Source organism: Bombus flavifrons, chromosome 6 (genome assembly GCF_040668555.2).
Source record: "Bombus flavifrons isolate JBK064 chromosome 6, iyBomFlav1_principal, whole genome shotgun sequence".
NCBI classification, from domain to species: Eukaryota; Metazoa; Arthropoda; class Insecta; order Hymenoptera; family Apidae; genus Bombus; species Bombus flavifrons.
Window position 1 is genome coordinate 1513735 of NC_138447.1, and position 19223 is coordinate 1532957.

General features: G+C 37.0%; 1 protein-coding gene across 5 annotated transcripts in view; it reads left to right on the top strand.

Moving 5' to 3' along the window:
• LOC138180598 (mucin-2) overlaps positions 1–19223 on the top strand; it is a 46057-nt gene that overhangs the window by 15456 nt on the left and 11378 nt on the right. For 2 of the 5 annotated variants that reach the window (XM_069114614.1, XM_069114617.1), the window contains exons 3-9: positions 7863–9219; positions 9588–10255; positions 10848–10904; positions 11372–11527; positions 14560–15969; positions 16123–16278; positions 18672–18830. In XM_069114614.1, coding sequence (XP_068970715.1) covers positions 7863–9219; positions 9588–10255; positions 10848–10904; positions 11372–11527; positions 14560–15969; positions 16123–16278; positions 18672–18830 — 3963 coding nt within the window. Of the gene's footprint in view, positions 1–7862; positions 9220–9587; positions 10256–10847; positions 10905–11371; positions 11528–14559; positions 15970–16122; positions 16279–18671; positions 19146–19223 lie in introns of all 5 variants that reach the window. The other 3 variants (XM_069114616.1, XM_069114619.1, XM_069114618.1) reach the window with 3 other exon arrangements.

Genomic DNA, 19223 nt, shown 5'->3' on the forward strand with positions numbered 1-19223 from the left:
GAGAAACGAACTTTCCAATAACATTCGAATTTTAATTAAAAATGTGCAAATTTTAAGATTGTCAGCCGAAATTTCTACGTTTCTCTCAAGAGAAATTATATTGCTATATTATCGACTAAACTAAACTAAAGAGTGATATAAGATAAAGTAAAATTTAGGAAACGTGGCACATTTTACGAGAATAGAATAGAATTTTAAAAAGGCCGAAATTGCTTTAACGCTTGTAAGTATCGCGTCACGATATTTTATTTACATAGCTAGTGATTAAGACAGATAAAATCATTATAAATTCTTTTATTCGTACCTTTTTAATAAAAATATTTTATAAGACACTTTTGAACTGTATTGTGTACAGTATACGTATGTATGAAGTGAGAAATCGTCGAGGTTCCTTATAAAAGTCTGATACTGAAAAAATCGTACTTGAAAGGATCTCGTAGATCGGGCCAACAGGAACCACACCCTGGTGTTTGTGAACCAGTTTTTTCAGGTCGCTTCTGCATATTAACGTCTGCCACTCGTCGTTACAAATGATCTCAATGAAGAGGTTGAAATTTACATTTTCTTGCGCAATTCTGTCTACCTTTTCTTAGATGTATTTCATTAAATCTATTAGGTCAATGCGTTGCCTGATTTGTTGTTTAATCGTTACGAAATCCGGTTGTGGATTTTGTCCAAGTTTTTCTTTGTTAACTATCGTCATTCCATTTATTCCAACTTGATTGCAGTCACATGTACATGTTGTCAGATACAAGAAAGATATTTAAATTTGGATGAGTTTTTTTTTGTAACGGTTTTGATTGATCAATAGTATCAATGTGAACAATAGCTTTAGTACTAGCATTTAAATACTAATTGCTTCGATTCAATCCTGTAGAAACGATTGATGAATAATAATTCATTTTCAATGTTTATCCGTAAGATATCATCTAGTCTTCAAGATAATATCTATTTGGGATCTAGCTAGAATTTGAATAAATGATTATGAAGATTTCGCAAGACTGTTCCATCATTTTCTGGTTACAGTGAGAAGTGCTGATTAGGTGAAATCGCGTCTATGTCTCGGATCATGGAGTCAAGCGACGTGGAAAATATTTAATAATTCCATGAATAATTCACCGTTCTTGCCAGAGCTTTCTTATTGGTTAAATCGAGATGGTTGAACCGGTGATAATCGTCCTCTAGCTTTAGGAGCCTGTCGGTTTCGTAGTCTTAACCGCTAGATAATCAGCTGTCTTTTACGGATTCACCGATGTCGGAAGTCTAGACGGTGAAAGTACACCTTCGATCGAAATTGAGATGCAAACTGGCAGATCAAAGTCCTGTCGAAATCCAAGGACAATACGCTTAAGTATCGATCATTGACGACGAACACTCTTACTCTTTTTAATTTATATCATACAACAGTTAAATGTAAATAATATGTAGACATTAGTCAGTTATATCAGTTTTGGAAAAAAATGATTATAAGGGGGTAATGGGTATATTCGTCATTTATTAATTCATTTATTATTCATTATTTATAACCCTAAGACGCTTAAGAGTTTAGAATATTTAGCAACGTTTCGAATTCGGTGGATATCTTTTGACTCTCTCTTAAGCCTAGAATGAAGTATATGTTTATTTTATCGATGTATGTAGATTGCAATGGAATAAAAATTTGCACTCTTTAACTAGTAATTCCGCCCGTTTAAAACAAATTAAATAATAGAAAGAAAAAAAGGAAAATACGTATAAGGGTCTGAGATTTAAAATGCTTGGAGACATGTTTTCAAGGAGAACAAAATTCTGGTTGATTCTGGACACTCGGGTAGTGTCCTTCGCGAGTTGGTTCGACACTGGCGAAGCGGTCTACCTTCGAGGATATGAATCGGCCTCTCACCGTTGTCAGCGTAATACACTTTTCCAATAATTTGCAGCGCCCGATATTACATACGATTGCGCTGCCATATCGACAACACGTACATAACAACATAGGACATGATAACAGGAAAGTTTGGCTTCAAATAAATAATTACAGACCATGTGGATTATTTCTATTTTCATTCGATCATATTGTCGATGATACAGATGGTTACAAACAAGATTTATGCATTTCAGTATCTAAGTTATGTAACCTTCGACATGGTACAGTATGCACATTCTTCTTATCTGCCAAAATTTTGAGAAAAGATGTGGGAATTATATGATACCGATATCATGACGTAATTATTGTAAAAGTAATTTGACTATGATTGAAGTTCAAATTTATTTATTTATTAGCGTCGACAAAGAATAAGATTGTTAAAACCGTTTACTTTTGTTTTGTTAGATAATTAAGAGATTAGGTAAGGTTACAGTCAATTTCAAACATTTGAACATAAAATTCAGTAATTCGTTTGTACTAATTACGTGTAATAAAGCTTTACTTTTCAGTGCAATATTTGTAAAAATATAAAAACACCTTTTATTGAAATTGAATTATAGAAAATGCAATATTTTTATTTACTTTATTATTTACTTTGTTATATGATATTTACTTTAGCTCTTGTACACAAAGCCTGTTAACTGTTTTATGCAACATATTATTGAATCTACTATTTTTCTTTTATTAGGAACAAATTATATCTGGCCTATTAATCGCGTAACAATGTTACTTCATCGCGTAACGATTACACATACGAATCGAACCAATCTTTCACATCAGAACTATAGTTACATTTTTTTCTAATCACTGGAACATCGTGCAAGCCCAATTATGTTTGCCATTTCCCGTTACAGGACTGTTACATATTGTATTGCATGTTCATAATCGCCGGAGATGTATTTGAAATTACCAATGGCGAGAGTTCGACCGAAGATTCCCTTAACTAGCAAGAATCTCGTTTCATGTCTTCCAATTACGCAAATAAACAGGCAATTTGTAATTACATAGGGGAGGTATTCGTGTTGCAAGGATCTTCATTGTTACGTACATCCGTTCGAATGGAAAAATTCAAGATTACCTCTTGCTGATTTTTTATCTTATCGGAAAAAATAATCGAATATCACACGTTTGTTAGAAACGGGAGAAACTGCACTTTGATTTCAGCCTTTTAAAGGACCAATTTATTGGTTCGTAGGAAAGTTCTTGGGAAATCCTTCTGAACGTTAATAGCGATTACAAAAGAGAATCATCCAATTTTGTCCTACTTGTATGAATTTCGCGGCAATTACTACCGTTATTTTATTTTCAAATCTGAATATAATAATTGTACTACGATTGTACGACGATTGAAATATGAAACGATACTTAATATTTAAGAATAGAAATTAGGCAAATTATGTTACGTCTTATGTTTATCTGTTAACGTTATGTACATGTAAATATAGTGAAATTGAGCAGACACGAAAATGTTAGAGATATAAACTTGTTCAATAAGTTAAATATCGTAAAAGGATTTAGATTAATAATTCCTAAAATTATTACGATAAATCGCGAATACTCGATAGAGTTAAAGAGATTGGAAAATAATACTACCACCTTCACAGTATTTCTCACATGTTTCTCCTGTTAGCTAGATACACCATTGTCGCTAACCAGATACAGTTTTATGCGAATATCCATATCACCATTATGTAGATTCGATCTGGACACCATTTTGACTGGTTTGTGCCAAATAAGGAAAACTGTTGTTTCGCTTTGCTTCGAAAGCGAGCGCGGACGTAATTGCGACGTAGGTCGGAATGGCAATGTCCTGGTATTATTCATAGCGTTAATTTTCCTACGCGCTTTGCGATTTTTCAACTTCACTTGCGCGCTCATTGTGCAATTTCAAATATCTTCACTCAGTTTCAGAGGATTTTAGGGTACACCTCGTTTTGCTCGAGGGTGATACGTCGGGATCTCGGTTATTGATGGCAGATTGTGAAAATATAATTAGTGATCTCTCAGAATTCATAGAGTACATAGAGTATAATTTAGTCATTTACATTCCACAAGTTGAAAATGGATTGATTCAGTTGTATAAAGAGAGATTGAAGGAAAATGATGATCTTTCTGCAAATCTTCAGTTTGAATACTCGATTTGCATTTCGTGAAGAAAGTTGACTTGATGAATTTCGTTGACAGATGATTATCGTTCTCATCAGACGTTACTTATTCGGTATACGGTATTAAAATCGAGGTCATCTCAGAATGAAATTTCTCTTTTTATGTTAAACACGTAAAGCTTGATTGATGAATTTTGATTCGCCGTTGCAGCAAAAGAAGATCTTTAGTAGGACACATATGGAAAGTAGTATTCTAGAATATATGAACCGAACCAGCTAGAAATTAATATTAAAACTAGTTTTAGTCCACAAAGTCGTAATTACGAAATGTGTAAAATCAGTTTAGATATGCCTAAAATTCAATAAAAACGCGTGCTAGATTTCAGAGCAGATAAAACATAATCAGCTATCCTCCATAATGCTCCATAATGCATTCTATCATATATGATATAAATGGCAAAATTTCTCAACCCTGAAATTAATATTGTGCGCCAAATGAGGAACAACGAGTGTAACTCGCGTAGCAATTTATCATTTTATTTGCAGTAATCTATATTAATTCTTTGATTCTCAGATTTAACAAGTAACTATGCTCGCTTGAATCATAGTCAAGTTAATTGAGCGAGAATGGGAAGGTTTCATGTTACGAGTCTCATCCAGCGAAAGTGCGTTCACTTCTATCGAGATTCGTCTTTCCTTTTATCAGGACTTGAGAACACACCTTTCACAATCGAGAAGATCGATCGATAGATCCTCTTACCCCTTCTTTCGATCGTCTTCCTTGTCAATATCTGTCCTTTCGCTCTTTTATTTAAAGGAGGAGAAGCATATCTATCTAAAACAGTTTGTTGTCGAATCGTTCTATCTAGCTGATTTCAGCTGGTCTGACAAAAATGTCGAGAAAAAAAGTGATTCGTGCTTGGGAAACTCAGCAAAGACGTTATTTTGCAGGTCTATTTACAGTAGTTAGTCGCGCATTCAGCCAGCCGTGTTTAAGGCTGTTCTCGAGTTCGGCTGCATGCTTGACTAGGTAACGTGACGTGAAACACCGACTTTTACTTTCAGTGTCGATTCCACGCTACGTGTACCTTACGGGCAGATACGGATAAACGAAACTGGAACACCAAGCCACGTTCGAAGTATCACTGTCTTTGTATTATAATGCTTAAAAAATTCTTAGGTAAATACAGCCACTTGACCCGTGGTTGTGGAGGTTATTCGTATTGCAGAAACGGTAGAACTATCTTTTTTTTATCGTCAATGCGTCATTATTGCGTGATGCAACGATATTTGTTTCAAATATTGTTGTAAGAAAAAGATTTTTATTAGTTCCATAGAACAGTATGATGCGATGATACTCTGAGTATCAGCAATGTTAGATTTTAAGCTTAGTTTCTATTGGAAATAATTTAGGAAGGATCTATATAGAATAATATTAACATATGATAATGTTTACCCTGAATCGTTGTTAATGTAATCATAATGTTGCACTAGTAGTTTTGTTTCTAATCATAATGTTTCACGTGTACAAAGAACCAAGGAATGATTCATTCTTAGAGGAATAAGTTATCTATTAAACTCTAATTATGAAAATTGTATCGTTTAAAAGTCAAATTTATTAATTATCTATCTATCGTATTATTGTTGAGAAATCTCAAGAAGTCGCATTGATTTGTTGTTGCAATTGAAAGAGTGTAACTAATAGACTAATAAACTAACGTAGCCAACGCAACGGAAAATTATAGTAACTGCTGCTATTTGAGATGTTATGTTTAACTACTCGGAAAGGAAATAACAGTCGGGCAACGAATACTACATTCAGAATTCTATTTCACGATATGTTATTTGTTAATTAATTTCTTGCACAGTTTAATATAGTAAGATCTAAGAGATAGTCTTTTTTGTATTAATCTTCTCAACTGAAAGTGTAATTAAATTCACAAAAATTGTGGGTTCTCTAGGAATTGGAAATCAAAATTTGAGTCTTTTTTTGGCAAATTAATTTCGTGACTGAAGGTACGTTTAGCAGTGACCGAACTGAACGACTAGTAAATGAAATCACGAATCTAGTTATAACGTCGTTTATTGTCGTTAGACACGGAAGAATTGTAATTCAAGATGAATACTGGTTATCTGTTTAAACGGTGAAACGTCAACTTGTTAATTTTTTTAACTATTCTCGGCGAATATCTGATAAATATTTAATGCATATTCTTTCACGACTTGATAGAGTAATTCAATTCCTGCCATTTATACTATTCGATTAACTATAACCAGAATAATATCGATTTATGCGAGCTTAAATAGTCTAAATTCCGATTCACTCCCCTATAATTTCAATAATTTCAGTAGAAATAGTTCAACATAGTACGGAAATATTGTAGATTTTTTATCCGCTTGGCTAATTCACCTTTAACATTTTCGAAGACGTACATACACTTATATGTACGGGGCTAATGGTTCTCTATGATGTTCTAAATAATAAATAATTACAGTGCATGTAGTAGAGCATCATAGAGAACCATTAACTCCGTTTACTATTTCACAATCTAATCTGCAACATTCCCAAGAACATCAATAATCTGTTCTAAAAAGTCAAAGCAGTTGCGAATATTCCTGCATTTTGCTTAAGCACGATGCTTTCACCTTAACTTTATCTCATGAACCTGTTCTCTCTTCCTGATGTAGTAATAAACCATCAGCAGTTTGTTTCCCTTCGCTTCCCGCTTTTTCTTTGCCACATATTTTCCCAACTAAAAATATCAATATTGCCTCGCACTTTTCATTGGCAGTGTCGGCATATACATATATTTATTATAATATCTTCCTTTTACTTTTACTCTCTAGTATAGCAAACCTCTGGTACCGTTTGTGAAAAAGAATTTAAGACACCCTGTATATCGATATACATATGCACCTTCTATAATTAATACATCCTATTACATGGAACAAAACAAGTGCGCGCGTGTTAAAATTATCTGTTAGCCTATTAAGGATATTAATTTTGTCTCATCAACGTCAGAATCGTCAAAGCAAATGTCACCTATTACGTGGCACAACATTCTTCATCGGAGCTCGCCTGTAACACGATAAAGTTCTTCCTCGGCGATCCTATATTTACTTTGTATATGTATATAATGTCGACTATCATCATAACAGGATTTACAAAAGAATCATTGATCGCGATCGTGGTCGAACCGCTGATGCAACATCCTTTACACGCGAAATCGTCGCGTTATCGTCGCATTATGGAAATAGATAATGAGATTCGTCGCATTCTGATGCATTATAAATTGTGGTCCGCAAATCGATCGTTCTACAATTTCAAAACCGGTAGTTAATAGCGAAATATCCGATTAAACGACAATTTTCACTAACCAGGATCTAATGAACGTCGATCTAATAAACGCTGAAATCAACGATCTATTCTTCCCTGTCGTCGCGACGATTATTATGAAGTTTAACCATGAAGATGGAGATCGTGTAACGCATACATTTGAATAAATTTGAATGTTTGAACCAAGTCGAAAGCAGTCTGGGTCTGATTGTGAATGAATTTCTTAGTGTAGAGTTAATTTATTTAAAACACCGACTTAAACACGGAATGCAGGCACGTTACGTTAATGGTCACTGTTTGAGCAGGTAATTTAACCAATTAAATCTCTGTGACGTATCAGTGTTATACCGTTACGATTACCGTTATGATGAGGGAAAATTGTCTTAGGCAAATTGAGCAAACTTTTTGGATTTGCGAGTAGTTTAATACTAATGTCAATATTATAAAAATACTATTGTATTAAAAATTAGTAACAGTATAAAATAATAAATGCTAATGGTCATAATTTGTTCAGATCGATGATCATAAGGCTACAAATCGTGGCACTTTGAGATTCAATTCCAAATCACTGGAGGAAGCAACCACAGTATCACCTTCGCCGCTATCGAGATCCAAAACGAAGTGGGACAGATCAGCGCAATCGGAAACGCTCTCGAATTTCGAAAGAACAATCCAAGCTTCTGTGATCAATTCAGAACCAAAGTTCGACACGAGCGAACATTCGACCGTTAGAACGATCAGAACGACCGAAAGGGGAAGTGTTTCAACAGCGACAGATGTCACAAGCGAGTGGAGAAGAACTTCAGGCAAAAGATTCGAGGAAACTAAAAGGGTAGAGCCAACGATTAACAGACGAGACGGCAAAAGATATTTTTCTGAAAGCAACAAAGGAACAAAGTTAAAAAATAATGAACAAAAATTCGAAACGTCCAAAGGGATTTCTCGAAGAACGTCCAATGGAAGAGCGAATAATTCAACTGTCACTGAGAGATTGGACAACAAAGGACCATCCGTGTTCCTGGCAACCACGGAGTCTTCGAGATCTAGAACCGGAAGAAAGATTCAAACGACTTATTCGATGAAAGATCTAAAGACACAAATCCCTACGTCTAGAAGGTACAACAGTAAGAAATTTAGGGATGTTGAAACCACTACAGCTTCGTTTAGAAGAGAAAGTAGAGGTAGATCGACTACAGAGAAGATTGAAAGGAGTACCAGATCTGGTAGATCGAAGGTGAACAATGCGGAGAATAATTCTATTGCTCGAAGAGGTCCAGATCCTCTTTTATCAGAATCCGAAAGTGTAAGAGTCGATATTCCCCTCACTGTAGATGAAACAGGAAATCCAGCTTCGGATGTAACCACTGGATTTGATGTAGCTTCTCAGAGAAGATCGGACGCTAAGGAGTCATCCAGATCCAGTCGGACAGGATTCGAAAGATCGAAAAGTCGTGGACGGTCGAACGACTCCGAGGCTTCTGGATCATCTAGATCTGCTTCTCCAAGAGGATCTTCAAAGTTCAGCGATTCTACGACGACAGAAGCTAACGAACAGGTTGTTAGTTCGAGAAGGAATACGGTTTCTAGAGATCGTTCCAGAGGTTCCGAGATCAAGAAGAATTCTGTGAACGAGTCTAGATCAAGGTCTAGAGGTAGAAATGTGGAAAATAATATGAAACCTATTTCGGGAGGTGCTTCAGAAAGGAATGTGAAGCGGAAGGTGGCTGGAGAAAGAAACTCTTCGGATAGGAGATCGAGAATTCCCGATGTTACTCCAAGAGCTACCGACAGTCGTAGACAGGATACTCAGGATATGCGTGGAAGATCGAGAAGCAAGTCGAGATCGGATGTTACCACACCTATTACTATGGGTGAGATAATTAGTTAATCATATAATAATAATTTAAATATAGTCTTGCTGTTAAAAGAATATTTGATAACCTGATTGTAGATTGAATTTTGATGCAATAATTTTAATGATACATAAAAAGGTTCATTTATCTTACTTGAGGGTGAAACATCCAGTTTTATACGTAACAGTTAATTAAGTAATTACAATTAGCTGTAAAGAATAAAATTATATTATAAAATATTAAATTCTGTTTATATAAGTAATAAATTATATAACTAATATAAATAAAAATTATAGAAATATAATTTATAATAGAAGATATATAGAAGAATATAATAAAATAGAATTTTATAATAGAAATTATATAAATAAAAATTCCTTAAACAGATGTTACCACAACTGTTGCGCCAGATACAACAGTTTTTACCGACGTAACAGCCACCGATTCTGAGATAACAAGTACGACCATAAGATTAGCGACTACTCCAAGTCCAAGAGCAACATCAAGACCATTATCGACTTCTGCTTCAACCCTCGAAGCATCAGGACGAGGTAGAGGAAGAGGCAGAAGCGGAAGTCACGGTAGAAAACAGAAAGAGGATTTCTTCAATCACGGACTAGGGTTCAGAGGTCGAAAACCCTCGCCTGAAGGATCTGCAAACGTGACAGAGTCTAGAAAAACTGTTTCATGGAAAAACGATTCCCAGTCGCATGGAAATCCAGGCTGGACGCTCAGAAGGCGACCAGCTCATTTTAATTCTGAAAATATTTCGAAGACGATCGTGTCTTCGCCAAGGGATCAAACGAACGAAGTGGTACCATCCAACGAACAATCGACCAGCACCGAAACTATAACGACTATCGAAAGTTCCACGTTTGGCACGAAAAGAGGCCTCAAGAAGCTGCAAACGACGGACGAGAGTTCCACTGTGGTTGAAACCACGACCAAGAGCTACAGAAGAGGCAACAAAACCTTTGGAAATGGCAAGGTGATTGCGGCGCTTGAAGAAAGTGATAATTACCCGCCTGAATTTAAGGCGAGGTTAACTCAGTTGGTGAGTTCTATTTCTTAATTGGATTTTTTAATTGGAATTAAGCTTACATTTCAGTAACGAAATATCCTATAAATTTGTAGTTTCATCGGATAAAAAGAAATATAGATAGCTTTATAGAGACAGATATGTGTACTTGAACGCAATTATTGAATTACAAGGGGAGTGGTAACACTATGAATAGTACTTGTAATAAAACTGCATTGATTAAAGAATAGAGAACTTAAAACAAGAAATTGTATGCTTTCAGCTTTAAAGAATGTTTAAGTGTTGTCACTCCCATTACGAACGAACGATTTCTCAACTGTCTCATTACTTCAATTAATTTCATTGTGTAATAAGTAATAAGTCTCACACGCGAACGACTAGTCATATAACACTTACATATAACACTTTACTTCTTTTTAAACACGTTTCACATATAGTTTCTTTCATGCCTTGTGAAATATTTAAAATTATTTCCGAATCAATATACATATGATATATGCAATATATGGCAAAAACTTAATACGCGTATAACGATTAGCGTTACAATCCTGATTGATAGAATTCTAGAAAGAATATGGTGTGTCCTAATCGAAAAGTATTATTTCAGAAGAATACCAACACGAAAATACCAGCCTCAAAAACCACCTCTAGAACGCCATTGGAGGTAAGAGTTCAGAATGCCCTTCATATCAGCTTACAGCATCTAAATAAAGTCTCTCTTGTTTTTTAATTAATAAAGTGTAACATACATTTCTATGCTTCTATTCTAGTTCAACAGTCTACAGCTTTCATTACGACAGTACCTTAATACGTAGACGTCGTAATAGTTGACACTGACTGATATTATTGCGTTGTTGTAAAATAATGGTACAGTAAACCGCTGAAGGACTAAACAAAAAATTAAAAAACGACAAGTGACTGCGACGAAATGGGACGATGTATTATACATTTTCTAACACTAAACAACTTAATCAGCATGCACGTAACAAATCACACAATTACCACTTTACCGTTCTTATCTTTTGGCGAATTTTTTTCCAACGGCTTCATAAAATAGACACTAGTACTATTTCTATCGTAATAGTCAAGGAATCAGTAATTTGCATTTTGAAGTCAAAACAATTCGTGTAGGAACAAGAGAGGAATATCTATGGTCGACGCTCGAGGAACAACTCGATGGCGTTCGAGCCTGACGACCTCGAAACCGCAGCTTCAGCAAATGTTTTGACGGATGAAACTTTAGTCGTGAATCCCTTAACGTTGATAAATGGCACAGGATTGCGACGCGTAAGACTACAGATAAATCATTGTATTACGTGATCGCTTGTGCTCTATGTATCCACCATCCTCTATGTATCTCCTCGATGCGTTCGTAGAGCTTCTCTTCCATTTTTAGGAGAAACCGACTGCAAACGTTTCTAATGTGTCTCGTTTCTAACGGTTAGCGGCTTTTAATTATTGTTTTATCGATTATCTTTCGATAGAAGTGCTTGGTCTATATTTATGTCGATGTCATTAGTATCTGAAAATTCTTAAATACGTTGTTTCGTTCTGTTTTGCTTTGGTCATTGTGAATTTCATTTAGCTACTATTTTGTTCTAGAAAATGCTGCAGTTTCGGAAAACGTCATATGTGTGTAAACGTAGTACGATTGATTTATAATTATTTCTCAAACTATCGTAAATCTAACTAAGAAAGGTTCTTTGCTTAAAAGTGTTTTGCGAAGAACAGTAAATATCTATATGTCGACTGTATCTTTAATAGTTTAAGAAATAATTCTTTTGTTGTATATTCGCAAATGCTGTGATCGTCTAAGATACTTCTTCTTTCACTATTTTCGCAATGTTTGAAAAGCTTCAAAACAACTTACGTACGAATATGTGTACTAAAGTTTCGCCTTGGAATCAACACTAATTTGTTGGCGAGGTAAAAGTCTACGAACTATGTAATCGTTTGCTTGTAACATCATTGACGACCAATTGAGACTGGACAATGATGCGCGATTAACAAAGGGAAAGAAATGCCAACTGAAAGACAAGCTTTCCTCTGGTGGTTGGTGAAAAATCTGCATCGTTCCCACGATTTTGGTAAAATCAGATGCTTTTGAGATTTTGCGATACATCATCGTAACCAACTGCTTCGATGATATCGTTCATCTCCAAACGCGACTGGATCGAACGATATCCTTTAACACGAGGAACGACGAATCCTCGACGTGGAGTTCTCTCAAGGTCCAAACGAATATAAAACTTTGATCGAAACGTTCTTCGAAAGTGGACTTCTATTTTTACTTTCGTTTATCGCGGAAATGTGCTTACTTATCGAGCCCGACTTATTCAGGGCTCACGTGCATTACGCAGTTTATAAACTGGTTTTTGGTTTTCGTTCAGTTGCTTTTGTATTGGGTTCTCGATGGAGAAAGTGAAGGTTTATTTGACTTACCTGAACATAACGCGTCCCGATTTATTCCCAGCGAGGTAACTTTGATAGGTAGAGTTCGGAGTTACGTCTTCTACTGGAAGAGGTTTTCCACGTAAGATATCTATCTTATTGATGCTTAGACTTCTAAATTTCTTGTTCATTATAGACACGAGGAATGGTTAATGACAGGGATGAAGCAACCAAAAGAAATTATTCTATGTGAAAATAATGAATCGTGAATGCAGAGTAAAATTTGTTCTTGTGAAAATGATCTTAAGTATTTACCGAGCGTCTATATACCCCACGATGTCTTAACTTCGTGACTTTCACTTTAAATCGTTGCTACATTTGTCGCTTATATTTGTTCTTATATTTACCGCGTATGATAATAAATGGAAACAGGAATAAATGGTTTAAAAATTTTAAAAATTGGGAAAATTTCCTAGGTAGCACATTAGAATAATAGAATAAAATTTACATGAATGACGTTTTTCACATAAAGTGATGATTTTCTTAATTGCATCATCGGTTTCGAAACAATCAGAAGTTGTTGGATTTACTTTCAAGGAATTTCTTTTCGGCATTTTCTATTATCTTTAATTCCGATGATATCAGAGGTTCAGCAGTAAATTTTTTAGAACGAAAGGTAGAAGGAGAATTAAACGTGGCAGAAAGTAAACATAAGAGAAGAGAAACGCAATTTATTACAGAGTCAATAAATTTTTTATTCTGTAGGATCATACATTCTACCTCTGTTCGAAACCATGAACAAATGAACGACTTTCAGTCTCGTAATTACATGGAAATTGAGTTTGTTGTAAAAATCCTTTGTTTTCAAGTAAAAACTGTATTTAAAGATATGAAACAAAATTAACAATAATAGATGGTCAGAATGTAGAGTAACTCCTATATATCTAAAATTATTTTTATATCTAAAAATTTTTTCATTTCATTAAATCGATTAATTTAACTGATTTTCTCGAACATGCATGATTTCATTCTACGTCGTCGATAAAGAAACCCACGTTTTTAAGATCGATGCCCGAAATTGTCATTATTCATGAGTAAAACAAGTAACGAAAGATCTATGAACTACAAACTTGTTTCCTTTTGTTCTGCAATCGCTATAATTTACACCGAACCAGACTACAGTATAAAAAGAGCACAGAAGAACTTTCATGACTGTACGGGAAACTGAATTATATCACCTCCTCACCGCAGCTAATCGCTTGATCGGCGCTTTTAAGAACCATCCTCGAATAATCGTTAGATGATACATGATTTTTTTTTCCTCACTGGAACGATAGATAGTTTCACATTAGTACGAAGTTAACCATTCATTTTTATAGCATACGATTAATGGAAATAAGAAAAGCTTCATTGGAGCCAGGCTTGTGTTATTTTGTACATCGATTAGTTTGTCACCGCGTTTGTCACCGTCTCTATGGATCGTTCACAAAATGGTCGTTTTCACACTTCGCTCTCCTTCTTTCGCACTCAATGAAATGTATCCTCGAGTCGCGTGTGCTGATAACATTGATTAAACTTTCCAGTTGTTGTCCAGTACAGTGAAATCGTGGCTCGAGCTCGTTACGAGTCAAATGGCGGCCTGGATCGTCTCGTTTCTACGCTTCCTCAAGCTCCTATTCTTCATGTAGGAAAATATCGGCCGCGCGCTATGTCGTCTTCCCATAATCGAATCGGTACCGTCCTTCGTTTCCCGACCTGTTGCGAGTGTATGCTTTCCGAGCGACCTTGAGAACGTCTCCTGTCGATGGAAAGCTCGTCGAGACCGTGGCACACTAACAGAGTTCCCGCTCGAGCTTCCGGAGCCGGCTTCAGTCTCGACAGCGGTTTTCCACTATCTTAAAACGGAGCTGTTTGAACGACCCTTTCAGGTGAAAAAATCGTCAGCCGCTCTGTTCGCTGAAAGATCGAGGATGAAACTGGAGCTGGCTAGGAGGTTAGTGAAGCCAGAGTTGAACATCGAGGAGAATGATCTCGACGCAACCACGGCCTCCTCTTTCAGCAAACGGAAACCAACCGGCGTGCCGGTGGTCGATGAGACGAGCAAGGTCGCCAAATACTCTAAGCCCGCTGCCGCAGCACCGGGACGCAACAGGCCTTCCACTTCCGTAGAAAGCACTCAGGAAGAGGTCAGCGTAAAAACCTTGAAACTTCCTAGTTCGAGGAAAGCTCACGACGATTCTTCAAAGGTCACCGGCAGACCGTATAGTTTAAAGAAGGGGCGGGTCATTGCGGAGCGAATGGTCACTTCGATCTCGATCGAAGAGAGAGCCATTGCTGAGGAAACGACCAGACCGTACGCGCTAACCACGAACCCGTCCATGATCACCTCCGCTGAACAGGGATCGGCGACAACCATCGACTCGACGAGAGTTCGTTTAGCCAGTGATCGTGGAGGAAAGAAGTCGAAGGAAGAAGATTCGACGCCGACCAAGAACATGAAGGTTTCGCTTTACTCCACTCAACGCGTCGAGACTACCGATCTCGTTACTACTATCAAACCGAAGAAATCCTATAGCTATCAATCACGTAATAAATTGCGAGAGCAGTCTGCAACGATCGACCAAAGTTTCACGACGTCGACACCTAAGAAATCTTACTCCTCCACACAGAGCAAATCGCAAACGTCCCAGGAAGAGAACATTACAAAAAAATCGAAGTTTGCTACCAGCGCTACCAAGCCCATTTTTAGACCTCGTTACAGCAAACGAACCAATGAGAAATCTTTCGAGAAGAAGACGACGGATGAACAAGCAACCTTTACCACGAAACTACCCGTAGCTACCAGCAGATATTCGAAGAAGAAATCTTCGGTAAAATCTATCGATGATAAATCGGCGACAACGGAGGGGTTATCTGCACAGACGAGAAAGATCGAGTTTCGTCCTAGAACCGCGACCTATCGAAGACATTCAGAAATTCCCACGACTTTAACTGAATCCAGTACGAAGGTCGACGGTGTAGGAATCGCCATCACACCGAGGTCGACAAAATACCACGCCACTTTAAAGACCTCCACGGTATCTCCTCGATCGGTAGCACAGGGACCACAGGTAAACTTGAAGATCGCGAACGAGACGGCGCAGGAGACGCCAGGAATTACCGGCAGCAGCAACGGCGACAGCGGTAACTCGAATGTGTTCAATCCGACCAGAAGCACGTTTCTGAGCGGAAACAGTACACTACTGGAGCAACTGAGAAGCACGGTGGCACCGCTGCTGAGTTCCCTTGGTAACAAGACGCCTGTGTTTTCCGGATCATACAGTAACGTTAACAACGTGGTAAATATTAATCTTGATTATTTGACAAAAATAAAATGTCGATCGTCTTTCGGTTTGTTAATAATTCGAAACTTTATTTAAAAAAAGAATTTCCATTTAGGTCAGTAAAATGTTTATTTACTTGAAGTAATCGATCCTGTCGTTTGTGAACAGAATTCACCACCCAGAGTCACCCCCAGTGGACAACCACCCCGTTTTAGTGCGAGATACAAAGGAGCGGAATTATTCGTTAGAAAACAAAATAATATTTATCAGCCCACCGTGCCATCGATTACTAGTTCGTCGACTACACCAATTACACCCGTAGAGGTAAGATCGTTAAGATATTAAATGTTTAAAAAGATATCGACAACATTCAGGAAGTATTCACAAAAGATTAAACGTTATAAACATGTTAGACTTTCCTACATTCTTCAAATTCATTTTCTAACTTCTTCGAGCAAGATACTCTTTAGTCTCATCATATCTCATTGCACCGCAAGTTTCTTAATTTTCACAATAAGTTTATTGGATATTATTGAGAAAATTTAAGAATATTATGTTCGTTCTCGATAAATGAAAACTATAAAGTAGCGTTAAAAAATTATGGAAGGTCGTATATATGTGAAAGAAATGGATCGTGACGATGATTACCGAGGTAAGATTACGTGGCAGAAGAAGAAAGTTATAGGTGGTTAACAGTGAGTCAGTGTGGTCGTTTTTTCTGTGCTTAAAAGGTTTTCACCACGAAGGTAGCCGAGAAGATCGGAGCAGTCGCATCACCATCGTGGACCGATCACATTGGTGTCATCACAACTCCGTCTGGAAGTCTCGATTCTAATGACATCGATACGAATAAACTGCGTTGATTTAATCATTCGGATTGTACTTAGTTAGACGCGTTACTAATAATTATTAATCATCTTTTCTTTCCATTAATATTATAACGATTCATCGTTCGCAAAGGATTATCATACTTGCCGAGCTTTCTTCAAAATATTATCAATAATGTTAAAAGTCGTTTCTTCTTATCTCTTTTTATCCATTCCATACAGCTAGTACAATTTTGTATTGTCGACATAGATACGAGTATCGCACAATAAGTTTCAATAGTGTGAACAATTCCCGTTTACAAGACGCAACCTTTTCCATGGTTAAATTATAAAAAAAGATTATAAGTAACACAAGAAAACGAATAAAAACTACATAACCATTTATGTTATTAACGTTTATTTTTAGTTTTGTGATTCATGCTAATTGTTATCATGGGTTTGCATTTACTAATATGTACAGGTACTTACGTTGTTTTACTTACACCATAATGCATATATTGTGTTATACAAGATTATACACACACACACACACACACATATATATATATATATCTTTGATAATAAATATTTTGGTTTTTGGATCGCACGCGACATGCAGTTGTTCGTTCTTATTTAATCGCGTCCATAAATTATTCTTTCGAATCATATCAAAATTACTATCAGAATTATTAAAGGTAGATAGGGAAATGCCATAATTGAGAAGCAATAGCCAGTTCAAAAGTACACTCTCCTATTGATCTCTAAACTATAAATCCAGAAAATCATAATGAAAGAATATCACTGCACTGACTACGATGTAAGTCGGTTTGTTCGATTCTGACTTCAATGAATACTCTCACGATGATATCCACGAACTTATGAAAATTGAATAGACGTAACGTGACTATACTCCCAACGAGGCAACATTTTGTTGAAATTCGACGTAACGGGACTTGACTTTCTAATACGAGCGCATTCCGATTACATAGGCAAATTTTCGTGATCCGCGTTTCACAGCGTTCGAAGCGCTAACGAGTGAAAGTAAATGAACGCTGCGTCATGTGTTTGCATTAAAAGTGTCTCAACGTGGATGGTATTTAGGACATGTGGGTGGATCAAAATCATTATGAACGAAAATAAGGATACGCGACTTAAGGTCATGAATTCACTTCTCCTTCATGTAGCCTCGATCTCGGTTTTCTGTAACAAGTTGTCCAAATTCAAGTTTCAAATTAGTTTCATATTGCTTAATACATTTGTCAATTGACATGTGGAAATCTACAAATACCGTATGATATGTTATTTTTGAATCGGTTTGATCGTTGTTATCCTTAACCCGTTCTTTATCAGGTCTTTCTAAAAATATTTAAAATTTCTGTTAAATAAAATCACGTTTCAATGTTGTTCGAAGATACTGTTGTTAAAGACATATCACTGGAGACCTCTGTGAGAGAGGATTAACAGCTACGATAAAAAGGAAAAAATCAAAGTGAGCGGGCAACCAGTCTCTATTGCCCGTATAAACGATCCTTCGCTTGGAGAACGAGTTTCTAGCTCACCGTTCCTTTGCTAATAGCTGTGTTTTCTTGATGCATTAAAGCAACCTCGGTTTCTCCTCTTCCTTGGCTAGTTCGTATTTCTACCAAGAGATGGTGTATGCTCACTCAATTATGAGATCAATTAATCTGCGAAATGACCGATGTACTTTCATAATCCCTCGTTTTACATCGATTTATCTTTCAACTGTCGATTTTAATGAACGAACAACGCGTACTTTAGATCCCTTGTTCCATTGTAAATACACCGATCGACACAACGTAGAAACTGTACATAAAAGGAAGTCACCAGTTCCGATTCGGCACCGAATTTAATGTATAGCACCCCATGCACGCACGTAATTTCTGTTTCTAGAACTCTGGTTCGGCCCCACCAATCGATGTCTCAAGTCCTGGCGAGCCGAGATTCTTGACCCTTTATCAGGCATTGGAGTCGGCCAGCATCAGGAACGAACAGCTACAGGGAAACGCGATTGCACAGCTGCAAAAACAACAAGCTGGCAGTGTTTCCCAGGTAGACTTTAACGCCACCGCCGTTAACGATATCGGCGATAACGCTAACAATGACACCACAAGCCCCACTGTAGCAACTATCAGCCCACAGACATCAGACACCACCGCGAACACTATTCAGGACAGCACACAGACCCCGAGATTACCCGAGGATCCGGACAACTCCATCCCCGCGGTTACCACAGGAGCCCCTGAAACCCCTTCAACGACCGAACCAGTTTTCACAAGCACAGAATCGTCCTCTAGTACCGAGCAAGCCTCCACCAACACAGAATCGCCCTCCAGTACCGAACAACTTTTCACCAGTACAGAATCGGTTTCCAATACCGAACGAGTTTCCATCGGTAGAGATTCATCCTTCACTACGGAACAAACTTCCACCAACGTCGATTCC